The sequence below is a fragment of the Podarcis bocagei genome (assembly GCF_964188305.1).
Source record: "Podarcis bocagei genome assembly, chromosome: 1".
Taxonomy (NCBI): Eukaryota; Metazoa; Chordata; class Lepidosauria; order Squamata; family Lacertidae; genus Podarcis; species Podarcis bocagei.
The window spans coordinates 44,343,777-44,363,384 of record NC_138125.1 but is presented as its reverse complement, the minus strand read 5'-3'; the positions used below and the strand labels follow the sequence as shown (position 1 = coordinate 44,363,384).

Sequence of the window (19,608 nt, the reverse complement as noted above, 5' to 3'; positions counted from 1 at the left end):
CCGCAAGACGAATGCCTCGCAAGACGAAAAACTTGCTAGACGAAAGGGTTTTCCGTTTTTGAGCTGCTTCGCAAGACGAATTTCCCTATGGGCTTGCTTCGCAAGACGAAAACGTCTTGCGTTTTTTGCAAGTTTGTTTCCTTTTTCTTAACACCCTTAATACAGTTGCGACTTGACTTCGAGGAGCAACTCATAGAACGCGGTGTGGTAGCCTTTTTTGAGGTTTTTGGCGATTTTTGAAGCTTTTCCAAAACTTCCGACACCGTGCTTCGCAAGACGAAAAATTCGCTAGACGAAAAAACTCGCGGAACGAATTAATTTCGTCTTGCGAGGCACCACTGTAGTAATATAAAATCATACGAAGGTTCTGGTCTGAGTACTGCAAATAATTGAATGTTTGGAGTGACATATTATGTCCCACATCAGAGGTAGCACTCCAAAAATGTATTGGGAAACTGTGTAAGGAAAGTAAATAAAAGTGTAGTGGGTAACTCAGCTGCAGGAGTGGGAATAATTCTTAGAAGTGCACTGAAGAATGTGTGGAGGGATGATGTAGGAAGATGTAGAAATAAGCTAACACTTACTAACTAAAGCACAGTATGTTGGCATCACTGCCATGACTTATTGATAGAAGATTGTCAAGTAATTATCATTCTGTAGAATGTAGATTCACAGTTCTTGACAGTGTTGTGAAATACATTGCAAGATCAGCATGGTTTTTGGTTGTATAGTTCTACTTTTATTCTAGTTTACTACTTATTAAAAATTCCTTAAAATGTTATTTTTAGAAAATGCAGTATTTTTCCGATGGAGCTGGGACATAGAATCATAGAATCATAGAGTTGGAAGAGACCACAAGGGCCATCGAGTCCAACCCCCTGCCAAGCAGGACAGATAGTGCATTGTATCTAAGTTTTAGTAGACCTGTTGAAATAATGGCCCTACATTAATCCTATCTATTAATTTCAATGGGTCTGCTCTGAGTAGGACTAGCATTGGCTACAACCCACTCAGTTGGGAATTAGACTGATGGCCTATGCATGTGTGCTGTGGTTTGTTGGTCAGGAATTTTGGCTTTGTTTTTCAGTTCCAGACTTTGAGGCCGTTAGCCCTGTTGTATTGTTATGTATGTTGTATCTGCTTCTGATACTAAAAGCTGTTGCATAGCAGGAAGTTTAGGATATGGCCCCCAATATTAGCATTCTGTTCATAGAGTTGGATCCAAATTTCCCTGAATAGAAGGGCTCCTTCAGTCCACTTCTGATCCAGAAGAGGTATCTCATTAGTGGAAGGGCAGAAGACTATATTTGTTTATACCCCCGCCAACACTGTTCTGGAGAGTCTCCCCATCCTCTTGAGCAGATCTTTGAAGGTTGGGAGGGGTTGCAGAAGGAAAAACAAACCAGCAAAAGTTAGCCTCTTCCCTCTTTTCTACTAGTGGAAGTGTGATGAACGGAACTCCCTTAGAGAGAAGCTTCTGCCACTAACAAAGTTCAGGCACAAATTTCTATTTCTTAGGATGTGAAATCTATTGACTTTAAAAGCTTTGATTATAAAATTTAGGTTATGTCATGTTGATGTAATGACAGATTTTCTGCAATTTGTCTTAAAGCTATACTACAGCCAACGCAGAGTCTGATTATGACCGCGAGTCTGATAAAGAGAGTGAGGAAGGAGAAGATGAAAGAAGTTGTGAGACTGTGAGAACGGCAAGGAGGGATTCCTTAGACCTTGTCAATGAGGATGAAACACTGACTTTGGACCCTGCTACAGATGAAGCACTTGGTCAGTTGCTCCAGCAAGCAGATCGCTTGCACAGTGGGAGCGAACAGGAGAAGAGAGAAGGATTCCAACAGCTGCTTAACAATAAACTAGTGGTAAAGTTCACTCTAGCAATTTCCCAGAAAAACTTGAGCTGAGCTAACCAGCAGGGAGAGCAGAACAGGATGTTGTGCAAGGTCTTGTCTATACCACAATCCTAAATGAGACCAGGCATCTAAAATGCAGCATTGCTTATGCTGCCATTAGGAAATTAAAACCCTCAAAGCCTGTGGGACTTGGCCTCTTCTTAAAAGTATTAAATTATGTTTTGTTTATTGCGTATTGAAACATACAGTAACTCAATCCCCTAATGTGTTTAAAAGTGGAACTGCAGCATCTCTGAAGTTGATAGCAAAGCTCTACTCAGACTTATTACAGTGATGATTTAGGCATAATTGTTTCATGAAATGTAGATACAAACTTGCTTTATATATACATGTCAACAGGTCAGCTGTTTGCAACGTGTTTGGGAATCAAATCAAGCTTACCAGTACCCAAACTTTTCCCATCTTCATTTGCAGACATTTTTCAGTCTGTTCTTCTAATGTGTCTCTTACATTTTTTGTGTTGCTAATGCTATCTCAAGTCTTCTACTCCCGCTCCAAGGGCGCCCTACCCAACTGCTGCAACCTACTTGCTATGCATGAAGTTGGATCTGCAGTATTATCTAAGAACTGTTTGTTCTGCCTTAATACTTGCCCAGTTATTGAGAAATCGCCTCATATTCTCTCCCTGTCCCAACCCCATGGTAAAATTAGGTTAATGAGCCTGGAACTTATAGCCATGTCAGTAGTTATATATCTGCTTTATAATCATTGTACCACATTAATTGGCTCTGTAGTGGCCAACTTGATTTTATGAAGTCTCACACAGGTCTCTAGTTCCCAGTTCTGTCCCCACAAGGGGGAGCACTGTCCAATTCAGCCATGCATAATGTGCACATGGCTGGTGTATTCCATCTAGTGGTCATGGCTGTGGTACATATGCTATATGCTGCTTAAGCTTGGCACCTTTGTCTGCTTGCAAAGTAAGCCCAGTGTGACACCAGCAGAGGAACAGTTTATTTGCAGGAGCAGGGACTTGTTCTAGGAAGGTTTCTATTTGACATAAGTGTTTGACTGTCTGACCTGCATCCTATAGTTACTTTATTAAAATCTCAAGAACGAGAAGCATATTACACTTTACTAATTCAGGCAAGTGAAGAGATTTAAATGAATTATTGAGTTGGTTTTGCTCATCTAGAGCATTATTCCACTCCTTGTCAAATTGTTCACAAACTACGTTTAAAACAAAACAAAACACCTGCAATATGCTATACTTGGAAATCCCATTTTCTTTTAGGCCAACAGGTGAACTAATAAATAAAAAAATTGTCCAGTAGCACCTTAGAGTTCACCTAAGTATGTTCTGGGTATAAGCTTTCGTGTGCATGCACACTTCTTCAGATACCAGGCTGCATGCACACAAAAGCTTTTACCCAGAACATACTTAGTTGGTCTTTAAGGTGCTACTGGACAATTTTTTTATTTATTTTGACTGCGTCAAACCAACATGGCTACCTACCTGAATCTAGAATCAGGTGAACTAATCTATGTGAACTAACATTTGTTTTATCTACAGTATGGTGACAAGCAGGATTTCCTTTGGCGCCTGGCCCGAGGTTATAGTGATATGTATGAAATCACGGAGGATGCAGATGAGAAATTATCTTACGCGTCTGATGGTAAGAAGGCACTTTGAGATAAGGGTGGGTGCATTTTACCAGTGAGTTGTATTGGGCATTTATTTACCTGCCTGCCTTGGAAAAATGTGGGTTACACACACACGTTTGTTCCACTTATATCTCACCTTTCCTCCCAGAAGCCCAAGGTGGTATACATTGATTCTCTGCCTCTCCCCATTTTGTCCTCATAATAACCCTATGAGGTAGGTCACCAGTGAGTTTCATGGCAGAGCAAGGCTTTGAATCCTGATCTCCCAGGTCTTAGTCCAACCACTGCACTACACTGGTTCTCAATTTAAAATTACAGCCCCCCGCCCTGGTGGATTATTCTTACTCCTAAAATGAAATCATGTGTTAAAGAATCTTGTAAACAGAATTGTACTCGGAGAACTGCTTGGCAGGTGCTGCAATTGCATTTGCTGTTTTTATCATGCAATGCAAGACTTTCATAGTATGAATGGTACAATAAGTCTGAATAGCTGCATCTATATTGGATGCTTGCGCTAGCCCACACTTTTGATTCACATCACTGCTACAAACTGCTTTACTCCTCCTCAAATTCCTGAGCTTATGTTTGTCTCAAAATTGTCCACTTTCCTTTACCCTCCTCTGTTGCTGCCTCCTTGTCAGACAGCAACCACCTACTTCTCTTTCTGATAGGGCAAAAGTAGGCTGTTTGTGATGTTGGAACTCTAAGTGTGCAGTTCTACAGTCTGCACCCTGAGAACACATTGTTATGGGAGTTGGGAAGCTGGCAGATTCAAAGCTATAGTTTCCCATCTGAATATGGTACATCATATGTAACATGTCTCTCTTAAAAGTGTAGTTAAATTCTTGCTCATTCCTGCCTTGTCTCTCCCTTTGTGACAGCTCCACAAATATTAGGGGTGAAGCTTGATCTCAGGCAGCAGCCTTAATCTGGTTTTCTGGGTTGGGAGGCATGTGAGCCAAAAACCTATGGGTTCTATTTCCAAGAGTGTCAGACGGTGAGGTGCAGCTCTTCAGCTGTCATAATGTGCCATCCTTGTATTAGGCTGCTGTTTTCTGAAGAATATCTGCTTACTGAATGTGTGGAACTTCTTTGTACGCTGTTAATCTCCAGTTTCAAAGTATTTGAAGGGTTAAGTGTTTAAAATGCGGCACACAAATAAGTTTATTTTTGTTGGTTTTCGTTGCAGGAAAGGATGAGGCAGAAACAGCTTTGCAGATGGGAGATCAAAGTGCTGAGTGTCACCAGTGGTATGTAATTACTTCCTTTGTGAAGAAAAGGCAAAAAGAGGAGACTTGTTTGATATATTGGCCTTCTATATGTTGTCACTTTAGACATAAACTTTTCAGAAGTATAGTCCACATACAGAGCTGCTGTCTTCTTAAATGTACAGATTTGATTTATCCTTCGTCCACAAATACTTATTCATTTGGCAGAAGAGTTTGAGTTTATGGACAGAGCTGTTTACAATTAATCAAAATATGTTTTCCCCATTTGCTCTTGTCAGCTAATGACAAACTGGCTCAGAACAATTCTCCCAGAGGATTTTTTTTTTTTTTGGCTGTTAGAATAATAAGTATGTTTTGACTCTGAGAATATGATTTGTATCAGTGTCTTATGAGCCCTCATCTAGTAATTTACTGCTTTCCCCCAGAGTCTAGGCATATATCTTGGACAGTTCTGTTGCTTCGAGAAAACAAATGACTCCTCTTTTGCCGGCTCCTAATCTCTTTCTTCTGCAAGTCTGCAGTTCAGCTGCAATACAGCTGTGATTTTAAAATCCCAAGAACAACACTACTTACTGTAAAATTATGATATAGATACCACCTGGTGCTGCTAATAAGCCATTGTTACAGGTAAAACAGCAATGACTTCAGAGGAGTCCCATAAATGTCAATATTTTTTCTGTTAAGTGCAGTAGTAGCCATCAGGGGTGGTACAGGTGAGGCAGCGTTGCTCACCTGGCATCCCAATGCCTGCATCTCTGCTGGTTACTGAAAGAGGGAGGGACATGACAACAGGGAGTTCAACATGGGCGCCCAGTTAGGAGTATTGGATTGCCTCTGCCTCTGTGGCTCCACCACGCTCTCCACTGCTTTGTCCCTCTCGGTAATTGGCAGTGATGTGTGGGGTTGGGAAGCCAGATGAGCAACACCACGCTGGCCACTGCTGCTTAAGTGTCATGGGCTTAAGTGCCAGGTGGGCTGCTTATAAAGCATCGTTCGTGTTGAACCTTTTATATACTGTGCCTGTAAAACTCACATATAATGTTTAACCTACTGGAAAACTGAGGTGGTAAATAAGGTGAGCTTAATACTGTGGTTATCAACCCCTTATACTCTGGCGATTTGAGAGTGTGAAGTATGAAGAACTGCTATAGCTTTCGTGTGTGCCCAGTGCTTTTTGTCTTAAAAAAATGTTTAGGGGTACTCTCATTTTCCTACTCATATTGAAACAATGCCCCTCAATGAGGCCAAACTTAGATTCACAAAATGTTTAGAGATATGCATACCCCTGCGTCTCCCCAGAAAAAAAGCATTCCGCCTTTCTGCTGAGTGGTGTATTATTCAACTTTCCAAAAGGCAAGAACAGAATTAAGTGGTTGAAGGCCCGCTGCTATCGGCTAGCCTTTCAAACAAAAATACTGAATTCTTGCACACAGTGGTCTAAATTTGGTGTCTCATGGGAATGTGAGAAGGGTTTCATTGCATTATCCTTTCTACCAAGCAGTAAAAGGGAGCCTCTTGTTGGAACTCCCATCTGCTGCTAGAGGGAAGAGACTAAAGTTCTGTATCTGCCAGCAGTAAGAGGTGAGCTTCAGAGTCATTAGGTATTGTTTTTTTGTCTTGCGAAGCAAGCCCATTGAAGGATTAGCGGATTAGCGCTATTAGCGGCTTTTAGCGGCTTATCTGCTGATCGGATCAGCTGATAAGCGGCTTAGCGGCTTAGAAAAAGGGGGGGAGGAAAAAAAATAGCAGGAACTCGCAAGACATTGTCGTCTTGCAAAGCAAGCCCGTAGGAAATTCGTTTTGCGAAGCACCTCCAAAACAGAAAACTCTTTCGTCTAGCAAGTTTTCCGTCTTGCGAGGCATTCGTCTTGCGGGGCACCACTGTATAATGTTTTGCTGGTGCGATGTAATACATGAGAAAACATGGGTGGCTGACCCAGCCTTGTTTTTAATAGGATGTCCCAAGCTTATCCCATGACTTCCAAAACTAGTTGTAACATTTAATCGCATGGTAGAGGGAGAAAAATAAGCACCCCTGTCAAAAACTAGGGCAACTCCGTGTGCTGTAAAGCGTGCGGTCTAATGTGCTCCAGCACCAATATGTGAATTCCCGAAGGCCTCGCAAAATAAAAACAACTGAAAATCCCCCATTGCTTCAGCATGTCTGTGGCCTCTGCATTCCTTAAAAACATACTCTGTGAATTAAGGATCAGGAGGAGGAGTTGCTTGTTTGCTTTGGCATTTGTTTGCATTTGCTGTTGAAAGAAATGTTGGAAGTACAACAAGAGCAGGAGGGGATTTCAGAGTGGTCTCTGGAGAGGAAACAGTGCAGGTGCAGCATTATCAGTCCTTTATGCAGTTAGAGTAGTTCTGAAAATATTTACAGACATCCTAAGAAGTCAACGTTTGTTATTTGCCTTTCGAGACTGAACATAGAGAGTCAATTGCAAGATTTGTGAGGCAGGCCTCCAGACCTAAATGGAATTCTGGCACATGAGTTGCCTCTGTTTTTTAAAGGGGTGTACAGAAAAACTGCAGCAGCTCTCAAATGTCCCTGAGGTGGTTGTTGTTTTTTATGAACAAACTGTGTTCACGAAACATGGGCTTTTGAAACTTCATGTGCCCATTCTTCCTGATGTGAATTCTATGTACGTTGTTTTGGGATAACCCAAAAGGTCCATAAAACATGCTGAGATAAATGGCCATGTTTAGATTTAGAGCTACATAATTTGGAGTTGTTCCAGGTTGTCTCTATTAACAAAAGTTCGTCGGTAGGTAGATGCTGACTTTCTCCACTTACCAGTACAGTGGACCCTCAAATTATGTACCGCTCTGGATACGTAACTTTCGGGTTTCGCCGTGCGCACATGTGCAGAAGCGGTGCCTCCAGTTGCGGACTTTTCGGGTTCAGTATGGACCCCCAGAACGAATTTAATTCGTATCCGGAGGGTCCACTGTACAGTGATTGGTGGGTGACATGTAGCACGTACTTTCATGGGGTGCACTGCACCCAGGTTTGTGGCTGTTGCTGAGGAAGCAGGTGTTCAAAAGCATCCTGAAAGTAGCTTGGCTTTTAGATGGCTATTAGGAAGAGGGAGATTTGCAGAGTAGCCACTGAAACTCTCTAGAGCTGTTGGTCATGATGGAACATAGGGGAGAAAAGGAACCGTACCTAAGGAATTTCTTTGCATCAAGTGGAGCCTGTGCTCCTTTACAGGTTGTTGGACCAGTGCCCATCAGTCCCAGGCAGCATGGCTATTGGTCAGGGATGCTGAGATCTGTAGTCTAACATTATTTGGAGAGCCACAGCTCCTTCCCCATCCATCATCTAGGCTGCTTTTGATTCTGGTAACAGTAGATGCTTTACTAAGCAGCAGTGCTTAAACAGTTGAATTCTATGAATTACCTTACCCAAGTTTCATAATGTGTGTTTTTTTATTGGTGGAAGCTGTCTCCTTCATTCAGTACTGCTATGTTATAATACAAACCGTGCTGCCCAATAAAACAACCAGTTGGTAAACTTCTAGGAATTTTTTTTAAAAAAATGAGTCACAGCAACCTCTAGTCCAGATGTCAAAGCAGTCACTGAGATTTCTTACATCTATTTCCCTTTTTGTTCACTGTTTTGAAAATGTGGTTATTCAGAAGGGAAAATAGGGCCGTATCCATATCAGCAGCTGTATTGCTCTGGTTTCTGACTCTGGATAGTAATCAATTTTAGCAGACCCTTAGTATGGTCTGTGAATGACTGATCTTCCTGTGCAATAAATCTCTTAGTCTTGAAGGTGTCACAAGACTCTTTTTTTGGAGGAGGGGGAAGAACTAGCTGGCTGAATGAATTCAAACTTCGTAAATTTTCATTAAGTGAAACTTATCCTGATGTTTCTCTTTGTATGGACAAGATTTTCGAGGAAAGTGTTTTCCTTGTATCCAGCAGATTTCCCTTCAGGAAACAGTTCATTTAAAAGTCAGCTTGAATTATTTCCTTCACTGATTGACCTTGTGGCAGGAATGAAATAGCAAGCTTGTTTTTTTATAGCTAATGGGAAAGCTGGTGTGCAATAAAAGATACAGTTGGGAGGAGGGGAAATGCAGTATTTTTTTTCTTGCTTCAGAATTTAAACCATTAGTATTTTGTGGAGTACTTCTCTATGTTAGAGCAGTTAAATAATATCAAAAAACTCCAGTAAAGGTTTGCAACCCCAAGGATGGAGAAAAAACAAAACTCCAGTATGTGTGCTGTGATCCTTGACATAAAGTTACACCCATTGTCCCTAGATATCCACCTTCCTTTCCTGCATGCCAGATGGCAGCTTCAAAGGATGGTCAGGAGTGAAAGAAGTAATCCCCGCCCCCAGTGCCACTGCCCCTATCAAATTAGGTACCCTCCACGGCTGCTTTAAAAGAAGAATAACCATGTTGGGAGAGCTGATCTTGGCACTATTCATGTTCTCATTCCCCCTATATGAGCATCTTAGGGAAGATTCAGGCAGCTTGCAACCATGTACATGATGACACACACACATGCATCACTCTAAATTGCATTCAAATTCCTACCTGACCGTAAAACTCACAGGGTTAAATGTGGGCTCATGATCTATTAGGCTAGCACATCTCTTTAGTTGTGAAGGTAAAAATGAGGTTGAGCAGAGAGGAGAGGAGACCCATGTATGCCTCTCTGAGCTCCTTAGAAGAAGGGATGGATGGACTATAGTAAAAGAAAAACCTGTTTTACCCCATATGGCTCTCTCTGTGTGTGAGAGAGATAAAACTGGATTTCATTGCACAAGGGAGGCTAGGGACAATTTCATACAGCAAGTATTTAAGTAGTACTGCGTAGCTTAAGAGGTATGCAATAGATTCAGCAGATGGTGGGTGACAAATTGTTCAGTTTGTTGCTGAAAACTAAAAGTTTGAGATCTTTCTCAAACTTGGGGTCCCTTTGCTATATGAAATATGGATGGGAGGGTGAGAGCTTTCTGGTTTCTTCCTTTTTATATAGTGAAGTTTTCTCCAGGGAGATCTTGGAGCACTATAGAAGTCCCATTGCGACTTGTTTGCTAAGCACTTTGAGGACAAAATCACACATTACCTTGGCCTGCAGCCTACAATTCCAGCAGTTCAGCTGAAATGTAAGGGTGTAAGGTTTCGCAAACCATAGTTTATTAAACAAAGAATTGGTGTTGGGGCTACATAATATTTTCTTCCGTCCCCGCTCACACCAGCTTTGGTATGAAGATCCAATTTTATTTTGTAGAAGAGGACCCTGTTATGTCTGAACCAGAAAAATGATCACAAACCAGGATCTCTGTACAAAATCTGAAGCATGAGGTAAGGGTTGAGGAGGGAGCGTGCAGGTCTGATGCTTGTTCCCAGCTTTGTAAGATTTACAAAGCCTAGGATGTTCTATCTGAGCCACATTTATGCGCACAGGAACTGCGTAGTCCTTTTAATATGGATTAGGTGACTTTCTGTTGCTGCAGCTGTTCTTCCAGCCTCCCACCTACTGAGTAAAGGAAAGAAGAAAAGTGCTAATGTAAATTAGCCCAGGTTGTTAGCCACTTTGTAAAGCCTGTTTACCAAAAAAGGTGGGATATAAATCTCCCCACCTCCGCCAAGGCATATACCGGTAATTGTACTGCAGAGTGTGAGGTAGACGTTTCAGATCTCTCTGCAGTCCTAGGTGGCTGGTTCTGTTTTTTCAGCTGGCCAAGGTTCATGAGAATCTGCTTAGTTTTGAGTTATATGGCAATGCTCCAAGATCTGAACCATCAACATCTGCCATCTTTGAGCTGCAGGATACCAGCAGGTGAGACTTGAGACAAAACTCCTCAGTTTGTTTTCCAAGGAGAGAAGCTGCATCAGAACTGGTGGGAGAATTATGCTGTATTGAGTTCGTCAACCCTATGTGGGCCGATGCATTTCCTTCTCCCTGACATTCCTCACTGTTGCTATGCAGAATGTGAATTTCTGCACAGTTTGACACTTCTTGAAGGCTTGGCTCAGCTTAGTATGTTAACCAGGAAAGGTGGAAGGAAAAAGAGATGACAGTCACTACTTGATCCTGTGTATGTTTACTATGTTCTTTCAGCTCATACTAGACTCCCCAAAAGTTATTGTTAATGGCAGGCTTTTGTTAAGCTGGTCAAATTCTTCTTGCTACCCCCAGTGATAGAAACTGAAAGTAAATATGACAGGATTTACAAGCAGTTACTGGGAAGCGTTTCCTAGTGCCTTGCTTCAGGGCAAGCGTGGAGGTAATTAACTGTGTTTATTTGAAGATCTACAAGTTCACATGGGGGTTATATGGCTTTCTCTTGTTTAAACAACCTTGTAAAACTGTATTTTAAAGATCTCACAAACTTTGAGTAGTGTTGCAGTAACTTTCATTAGATCATCCTAATGTTTTATGGAGTTGCTGAGCAGCCTGAATTAGAATCTGATATGAACCATTGAACTTTCAGACCTGTAACTTTCAGCAGCCCTTCATTGTGGGGTTGTTCATTGATAACATGCCACGTTGCAGCTAGGTGCATGCAAAAATGGCAGAAAGCTAATACTCGGTGTCAAAGCCTCTGGTATTTTCTTCACTTTATGTCCCCACGAGCGCAACATCCATTTTTCCTTTGTCTCACCCACCCGCCCTGCCCCATAGTCTCTACTTTGGCTTCTCCCCACAGTCTGTTTCCCACTGAGGTGATCCCTCTGTTTAACAATATGCATTGGTCCGCGGCTCTTCCAAGAACAGAAGACTGAACTTGTGAACTTCTGCGTTACTTAAGAATTTGTAGCTTTTAAAAAATAAGTTCATGTTCACAGCTGTCCTTTCATATTAAATATTTTAGAAAAGGTTTTCTTGTATTTAACTTGCATTTTGTTAAATTTTGTTCACTATTTCCCCCCAGCTGATTCCCTAAAGAAGAATCATACTCAAAACATGTAGGGATGGTTATACCCCATTTGGCATTTTTAAAAGACAGGATTATTATATTTCATTTGGCATTTTCTTAGACATTCTGCTTCATAGGTATAGAAGTAATACTTGAATAATATGGCTTCCCACCTTTTCTTTGATTGGTAGGCAGCCTCTTTTCATGCATCAACTACTCCTAGACATCCTTTTATAAGCTCAAATGAAATAGCCTGGATCTGAATGTGTTGGTTGGCTTGCCTGCTTGAACAAAATGCTGGATTGGGTCCCAATTTCTATGGACATGATCAGATTGGTTTCTGTTTGATTTATGTTAACCAAGCTTATCGTGATTCTAGAGAGTCTAGAAAAAAACCTTCTCCTGCACAAGCTACTTTCCATGTATCAAAGGCTGGCATCAAAATCCCACTTAGCAAGTGGCATAGATGGTATTTGTCAGGTGGAGTTCAACTTGGCCAAAGATAAGTTTGAGAACAACCTAATGCCAGGGCTGTAAAGCAGTCCTGAGAGGAGATAGTGACTCACCTGAGCCTTGGGGACCAATTCAGGGTGTGTGTAAATACCTATGAAGTGACAAGGTATAAAACTTTGTGTTTGTAAACTGTTGTTAATTACTTGCCCTCTGTTTTCTTTGTACATGGCTTCTCTGGACAATAGAGCATTTGATATTTTCCTACCCCAGAACACAACCACAACACCATGCTAAAAAAAACAGATTTTGGAGCAATACACTAATGCTCAGGCTTACTGTAATTTCCAGGTATGCCGTTTTATGTGGCCAGGCTTCAGAACACGAAAGTATACAAAAACGCATACAAGCAGGGCACACTTTTAAGGTAAGATGGCTTTTTCTCTTTTAAAAAGACATTTATCGCAATGGAGTAAAATGGGATATTGTGTTGAAAAGGTCTGAGAACATGATAGGAAGGACACCAAATATATTATAAGACTAAGCTGCAAGTAAGATTTCCAACCGATTATAACCATGGTCTGCTTAAAGCTACCCAACAAATTTATGGCTGAGGTTTATTCTGACTTTTACTTCAGCCGGTACTCTGCACCATACATTTCTGGCACCCTTTTGTCTCTCTCACCCTTTCTCATATAACACACACATGTACATGCAGTGTGGGTGCTGCTCTTCCATGGTGCTGTTCTGTACTTCAGAGGACTGTGTGAAGTAAACATTCATGAAGATAGGGCCAATTAATTTAATGGGTCTCTGCTTCAGCTGAACCCTACAATTGGTTCCTCCCATGTTTTGTTTTGTTTTCATAATAGTCTCCAGTGCTGTAGGATCCCACAGTGGGAAAGCATCCCCTATGAGTGCATGTAGGAGGATGATTTTAAAATGTGTGGTTGACATAAAAGAGGACATGCCATTTGTGCCCTTTAACAGATTTTAAGAAATGACTTAAAGAAGTTGCAGAGAGTCTTGTCTTTGGTATAGACTCTAGTACAGTGGTACCTTGGGTTACAGACGCTTCAGGTTACAAGCTCTGCAAACCCAGAAACAGTACCTCGGGTTAAGAACTTTGCTTCAGGATGAGAACAGAAATCGCGGCACAGCGGCAGCGGGAGGCCCCATTAGCTAAAGTGGTAACTCGGGTTAAGAACAGTTTCAGGTTAAGAACGGACCTCCAGAACGAATTAAGTTCTTAACCTGAGGTACCACTGTATTAGCAAGTACAGTGGATGTTCGGGTTGTGAACGTGATCCGTGTGGGATGGACGTTCGCAACCCGCAGTGTTCACAACCCGCAGTGGTGCGTCTGCGCACACGTGGGTTGCGATTTGGCGCTTCTGCGCATGTGCGACAGCCAAAACCTGGAAGTAACCTGTTCCAGTACTTCTGGGTTTTGGTGGGTGTGTAACCCGAAAAGACGCAACCTGAAGCGGTTGTAACCCGAGGTATTACTGTACTATATTACCAGCTTTTTGATAGTTTACTGCTTTCGGTCATTGTTACATAGGAAACATGTTTTTAGTGGAATCATAGATTTATCTCAAAATGAGTGTAATCTTAAAATTGTGCTTCATGAATGAGAAATGTCTTTGCTGTACATCTCTTTAGAAACATGTAGACAAAGCAATTGCTCTGAAACCAGATGACCCTAAATCTTACTATCTCCTGGGCCGGTGGTGTTACCAGGTAAATCATTTTCTTTAATATGTATTTCTGAGGTCACAAGACATCATGCTAAATTATTTTGTCTATATTGTTGTTTGTTGTTGGCACCCGCCTGTCTCGGGAGACAATGAAAGTGTGTGTCCTGTTCCTCCTCTGGTCAGTCCTGTGGATGCACAACCAATCTCCAGGTGATGTGATCGTCTGCAAGAGATTCCCACATGGAGGAGTTAATGTTGCCAGCCTTTCTGTCACATTTGCAGACACCTTTGTAACACAGAGTTGGTGTGCCAATGGGTCTGGTGCCTGAAGCGAGCTCCCCATAGAGCACATCCTTGGGGATCCTACCATCTTCCATTCTGTGGACATGACCAAGCCAGCGTAGAATAGGAAATAAAAGACATCTGTTGAATGCCTTAGGGTTTTTCTGTGTTTAACTGTCTGGATTCTTTTATGCAATTTCAGCTGCCGATAAGATCTTCACAAAAATAGTCTGCTTCATTGATTTGGTTCAGCGACTCAGTTTTATTGCATTTATTGCAGATGGATGCAATTGTAATGTTTTGTGATGCTTCAAAATTTTGTTGTGGTACAGAGTTCCTGATTTAAAATGTTGAAATCTGTCCCACAGCTCCTTTCTCCACTTCTTCCTATATTTGGCAATTGAATGTCGATGCATCACTTGTTTGAGGCAACATTAAGAATAAGCTCAGTTAGATCTTTGCAGTGGGATGGTATTTGCATGGAGTGTTATGGCCTTGTGATGCGCACACTCTCTTTCTGTCCCTCTCTCAAACGTGCACACACACACAAGGCTAGTGGCTGCTAACTAATTCACTGGTCTTCAAGACATTTACACTAGAATCTAATAGTTGACCAAAATAGAGTTTCCCAGGTAATGTGGGATGGCCAGCTTAAAAGCTGCTGATATAGAGAGCCAGCACTGTTTTAAAATGCATGAATAGGCAACATGCACAAAACAACCACTAATGAGCAAAAAGTACTATTGGATTTGTCCCACAAGTGTCATATGGCAAGTAGTTTTAGATGGGAGTGTAATGTGTCTGACTGCAGAGATTTGTAGTGTGATCATCTGCTGCTACTGTTAATCCTGATTACTGATTTATACCTGTGTTTGCTGGGTAGTGAGTATAAGAAAGCTGTTAAGATATTTATATTGTGAGTTAGTGTCAAACTGATGCTGGCTTCTTTTTGGCAACATGCATTTGTATAAAATCTGTTCATGCTTTGTTTTATGAATATGAGGTATATTTGAAAAGTGATCCTTTTTTAATTGAACAAGTTAGAATTGTGTTGAATAATTTTGTAAAAAACCTATTGTACCTTCTATTTGAAACGTTACTATTATATGCACCAGTAGATGGCTTTAAATTATTTGCTGCCTCTATATATTGTGCGTGTTCTAGATTAGCAACATTATCTTCATGATTTATTACCTGGATCTGTTTTCTTTCTTTCCTCTTCCTCTAGAGGGGAAAATGCTATTATACTGAAAGCAGTTCCAAGTTGTAAGAAACTCAAGATCCTAGGTAGTTTTAAGATCCTGATTTAGTGCTTTGTTCATTGGAGGGGGCAAGGGAAGTGGACAGAAAGGGATAGTGAAAGGAAAGCATTAGTTGCAGGCAAATGCATGCTTTCACTTTCCCCATAATTTTACTCCAGTAAAAACAATCACACTTCCCTCTTTTGAACACACATGGATGTGATTAAGGATGTTTTGGAGCACTCCAGGGCTCCTGCATACAGTGGATTTGTATAATGCTTAGCATGTGTTTTTCTTCTGTTGTTCTTATCAGAAACGGTTGCAGGTATTTAAAAAACTGTACCACGTGCTTTATATTTTTCAATGGTGTAAAGAAAGGAATGAATTGAAGGCAATTCATTCACTTATTGAAAAAAACTTAACTGAGCTAAGTTTATTTAGTACAGTGACTATGAGGCATCCAAAAAAAAAAAGATGCCCAGGTAATGGGACTGCTAGCTCGCTCTTCCACTGCTAGTAGAGTCCAACTTGGCTGCAGTTGAGATTTAGTAGTGTCGGATAACAAAACAGAATATCAACTAGAGTGTCATTACAAGCAAATGGTCATTTAAATATTGAATGGCAGTGGGGAGTAGCAACCTCTACTTCTCTAATATTTCATCTCAAAAACGAAGGAATACTGGTGGGAGGAGACACTAGATTGTTGTTGTTTAGTCGTTTAGTCATGTCCGACTCTTCATGACCCCATGGACCAGAGCATGCCAGGCACTCCTGTCTTCCACTGCCTCCCGCAGTTTGGTCAAACTTACGCTGGTAGCTTCAAGAACACTATCCAACCATCTCGTCCTCTGTCATCCCCTTCTTCTTGTGCCCTCCATCTTTCCCAACAGGGTCTTTTCCAGGAAGTCTTCTCTTCTCATGAGGTGGCCAAAGTATTGGAGCCTCAGCTTCAGGATCTGTCCTTCCAGTGAGCACTCAGGGCTGATTTCCTTAAGAATGAATAGGTTTGATCTTCTTGCAGTCCATGGGACTCTCAAGAGTCTCCTCCAGCACCATAATTCAAAAGCATCAATTCTTCGGTGATCAGCCTTCTTGATGGTCCAGCTCTCCCTTCCATACATCACTACTAGGAAAACCATAGCTTTAACACTAGATTAATTGGTTCTTAATCCATGTAGCAATTCTTTTCTGTAGTTGCTGATGAGGGAGTAGGTGCCCTCCCTATTAATGCAGATTTTAAGTGACATTCAACATGATTGCAACACATGGAGGCCACCACCATCTTATTTTGATGGTAAATAATCATGTTAATACCTCTTGTCTGGTATATCCTGGTCTCTGTAGAGCACCTGCATTACATTATTATTGGAAGGACGGATGCATGCTATCCTGTTCCTCTGCCATACAAATGGAATCGCTGGCAAGATAGGCATATGAACTAGGTGGTTTTGTGTTGGCTGCCAAGTTATAGTAGGAAGATTATGGTCCCCTCTTTGTTTTTATGCAGGTCTCTCATCTGGGATGGTTGGAAAGGAAAACTGCTGCTGCCTTGTATGAAGAACCCCCCACAGCCACTATTCAGGATGCACTGCAGAATTTCTTAAAGGTACTAACAGTTGAGCAAAGCACTAAAATGGCTAGTTACTAGTTGTGCACAAACCACCAACAGAAGCAGCTAAAGTTCAGCATTTTCAAGCCTATTTGAACAACAGCAAAAGAATTTTGGTTTTATAATGGTTTTAATCTTTGTACTATTTTGTAAACCTTTAGTACCTTTTGTAAAAGAAATGTGACTAATAAGTGCAATAAATAATAAACTTTTACACACATAAACACACATCTTTTCCCAGCTTCCATCCAGTCAAATGTGAGACAATATCACAGTTCAAGGACACATTTCAGCCAGGCAAAAATATTTGGAGAGTATAATTCAGGACCACTGAGAGTCAGATAGGTCTGGAAGGCTGCATGCAGACCCTGGGCCTGAAGTTCTCCACCCTTGCATTAAAGGCTAAAATAAATACTATGGGGTAAGCTTCCAAGATTTTTGTGGTCTTTTTGATGCAACAGACTAATACGACTGCTCCTCCAGATGTTTTGTTAGGTGTACAGGTCATGGATTTTGATGGACAAGGGTAACTGACTCACATGGGCTACATACAGAAGTATCTTAAAGCCCTGCTTCTTAAAATGATGTGAGCGTAGCAGAAGTTTCTCTCTAATAGGCCCCCTCCCCATTTTCATGACCCATTAGCGTGCAGACAGTTTCTGTCAGGTGAACAGTGTAGAACCTGCAGCTAAAGTCTAATCTCTCTGAATCATCTTTAATTCTTCAAATTCGTTGTAGGCCGAAGATCTGAGTTCTGGTTTTTCAAAAGTGGGAAGAATATACATTGCCAAGGTAAGTGTATGTTTGCTTGGGCCACAAAAGTTGTGTGTTTATGTACATTAGGTAAAGGTAAAGGGACCCCTGACCATTAGGTCCAGTCGTGGCCGACTCTGGGGTTGTGGTGCTCATCTCGCTCTATAGGCCGAGGGAGCCAGCGTACAGCTTCCGGGTCATGTGTCCAGCATGATTAAGCCGCTTCTGGCGAACCAGAGCAGCGCACAGAAACGCCATTTACCTTCCTGCCAGAGCGGTACCTATTTATCTATTTGCACTTTGACGTGCTTTCGAACTGCTAGGTTGGCAGGAGCTGGGACCGAGCAACAGGAGCTCACCCCGTCGTGGGGATTCGAACTCCTGACCTTCTGATCAGCAAGTCCTAGGCTCTGTGGTTTAACCCAAAGTGCCACCCACACCCCTTACATACATTAGAAGTTCAGAATTGACTGCTTGGTTTGAACACATGAAACTGCCTAATCCAGAGTGAGACCATTATTTATTTAGAAAAACTATGCTACACCCTTCCAATGGTCTGTGTCACTCAAGATGATCATTAGGCTTTCTAGCCCCTAGTATCTATGGTTCCAACTGGGTAGTGGCTGTTGCTGTTGGGTTTTTGTATCTATATTGTAGATCGTGTTGTGATTTACGTGGAAAGTGTTCGGTTTGGTTCCACAAAGGATTTGAAATATGTTCTTGTTTGCACAAACTGAATGATTTTTTCCCCCTGGAGCTACATTGTCCTGTTTCTGTGACCTCCACTTGGAGCCCATGAAAGTTTCAATGCCAAATGGCTTTTGCTACAATAGCCAGAGGAGAAGCCAAGCAAGAGTGTAGAGGGATTTGCTCCCTGTAAAATCACTCTGTTCCCCAAGTCCCAAACAACCTCATTTTATGTTGAGTAGTGTACAAGTTTTTAAGATTCTGTTCCTGGCTTGGAATATATTCGAATTTGAAGTTGCCACAAGTTTTACTTGCTTTGACAGTCTTCTGTAAAAACTGGAAGGTGGTAATAAACTTAAAAAAGAAGTCAACAAAATGCAGAAATCTTTGTGCAGGTTACTTTTTTACTTGTTTTACTACACTGTGGGCCGTTGTGTATCTCATACATGACTAGGATGTGAAATGAATATAATCTTTAGTTATAAGTACAGGACTATAATAATTTCCCCCCCATGGAATGTTTTCCATATATATGTCTAAGAAGCCTAGATCTAAGTTCATTTTAATTATGATTTCTTCGTCATTCTTCCATTTCAAGAAAAGTTTGCTTTTAATAAAATAGGAAAGTTACTATTCTAAATATCAGTGTTGCATATGATACAGTTGAAATGTGAATTGGGATTCTGGTGCAATTAAACCACACCATGATGATACACATGGTCACTCTTTAGCTAAAAACATTCTTGTTTAGACAAGCCTTCTCACAGAAGCTTAGAAAGTTGAGGTAATTTTAATCTGTTCTAGTATTTTAACTTTTATATGTATGGTTGTGAATTTTTCTCAATTTTACTGTTTTATCTTTTGGGTTTTTTTACAATCAAGTGGTATAAACATTTTATTAAACAAATAAATAATATTTTAAACACCTTTTAGTAGTTGTATTTAGACTATCCTATACCTCTTAGCAAAATAACTTACCTGAGTCACTTGAAAATATCACTCACCCGAACATTCCATTTTAACTAAGGCTGCAATCCTGCATACACTCAAACTTGACACTCCAGCTGTTTTGGGACTACAACTCCCATCATCCCTAGCTAGCAGGACCAGTGGTCAGGGATGATGGGAATTGTAGTCCCAAAACAGCTGGAGGGCCAAGTTTGGCCATGCCATGGTGGGATTAACACGAGTAAATATGCATAGGGTTTCACAGTCGTGACAGTAGGACTTTTATA

At 41.2% G+C, this 19,608-nt stretch overlaps 1 protein-coding gene across 5 annotated transcripts in view; it reads left to right on the top strand.

Annotated features, from left to right (window-relative positions):
• The window catches only part of RMDN3 (regulator of microtubule dynamics 3), a 34,353-nt gene that overhangs the window by 6,579 nt on the left and 8,166 nt on the right, over positions 1 to 19,608 (top strand). For 4 of the 5 annotated variants that reach the window (XM_081209259.1, XM_081209261.1, XM_081209262.1 and 1 more), the window contains exons 5-11: positions 1,613 to 1,877; positions 3,442 to 3,544; positions 4,723 to 4,783; positions 12,454 to 12,529; positions 13,767 to 13,844; positions 16,832 to 16,930; positions 17,672 to 17,725. In XM_081209259.1, the coding sequence (XP_081065385.1) occupies positions 1,613 to 1,877; positions 3,442 to 3,544; positions 4,723 to 4,783; positions 12,454 to 12,529; positions 13,767 to 13,844; positions 16,832 to 16,930; positions 17,672 to 17,725 (736 nt within the window). The remainder of the gene's footprint in view (positions 1 to 1,612; positions 1,878 to 3,441; positions 3,545 to 4,722; positions 4,784 to 12,453; positions 12,530 to 13,766; positions 13,845 to 16,831; positions 16,931 to 17,671; positions 17,726 to 19,608) is intronic. The other variant, XM_081209263.1, reaches the window with a different exon arrangement.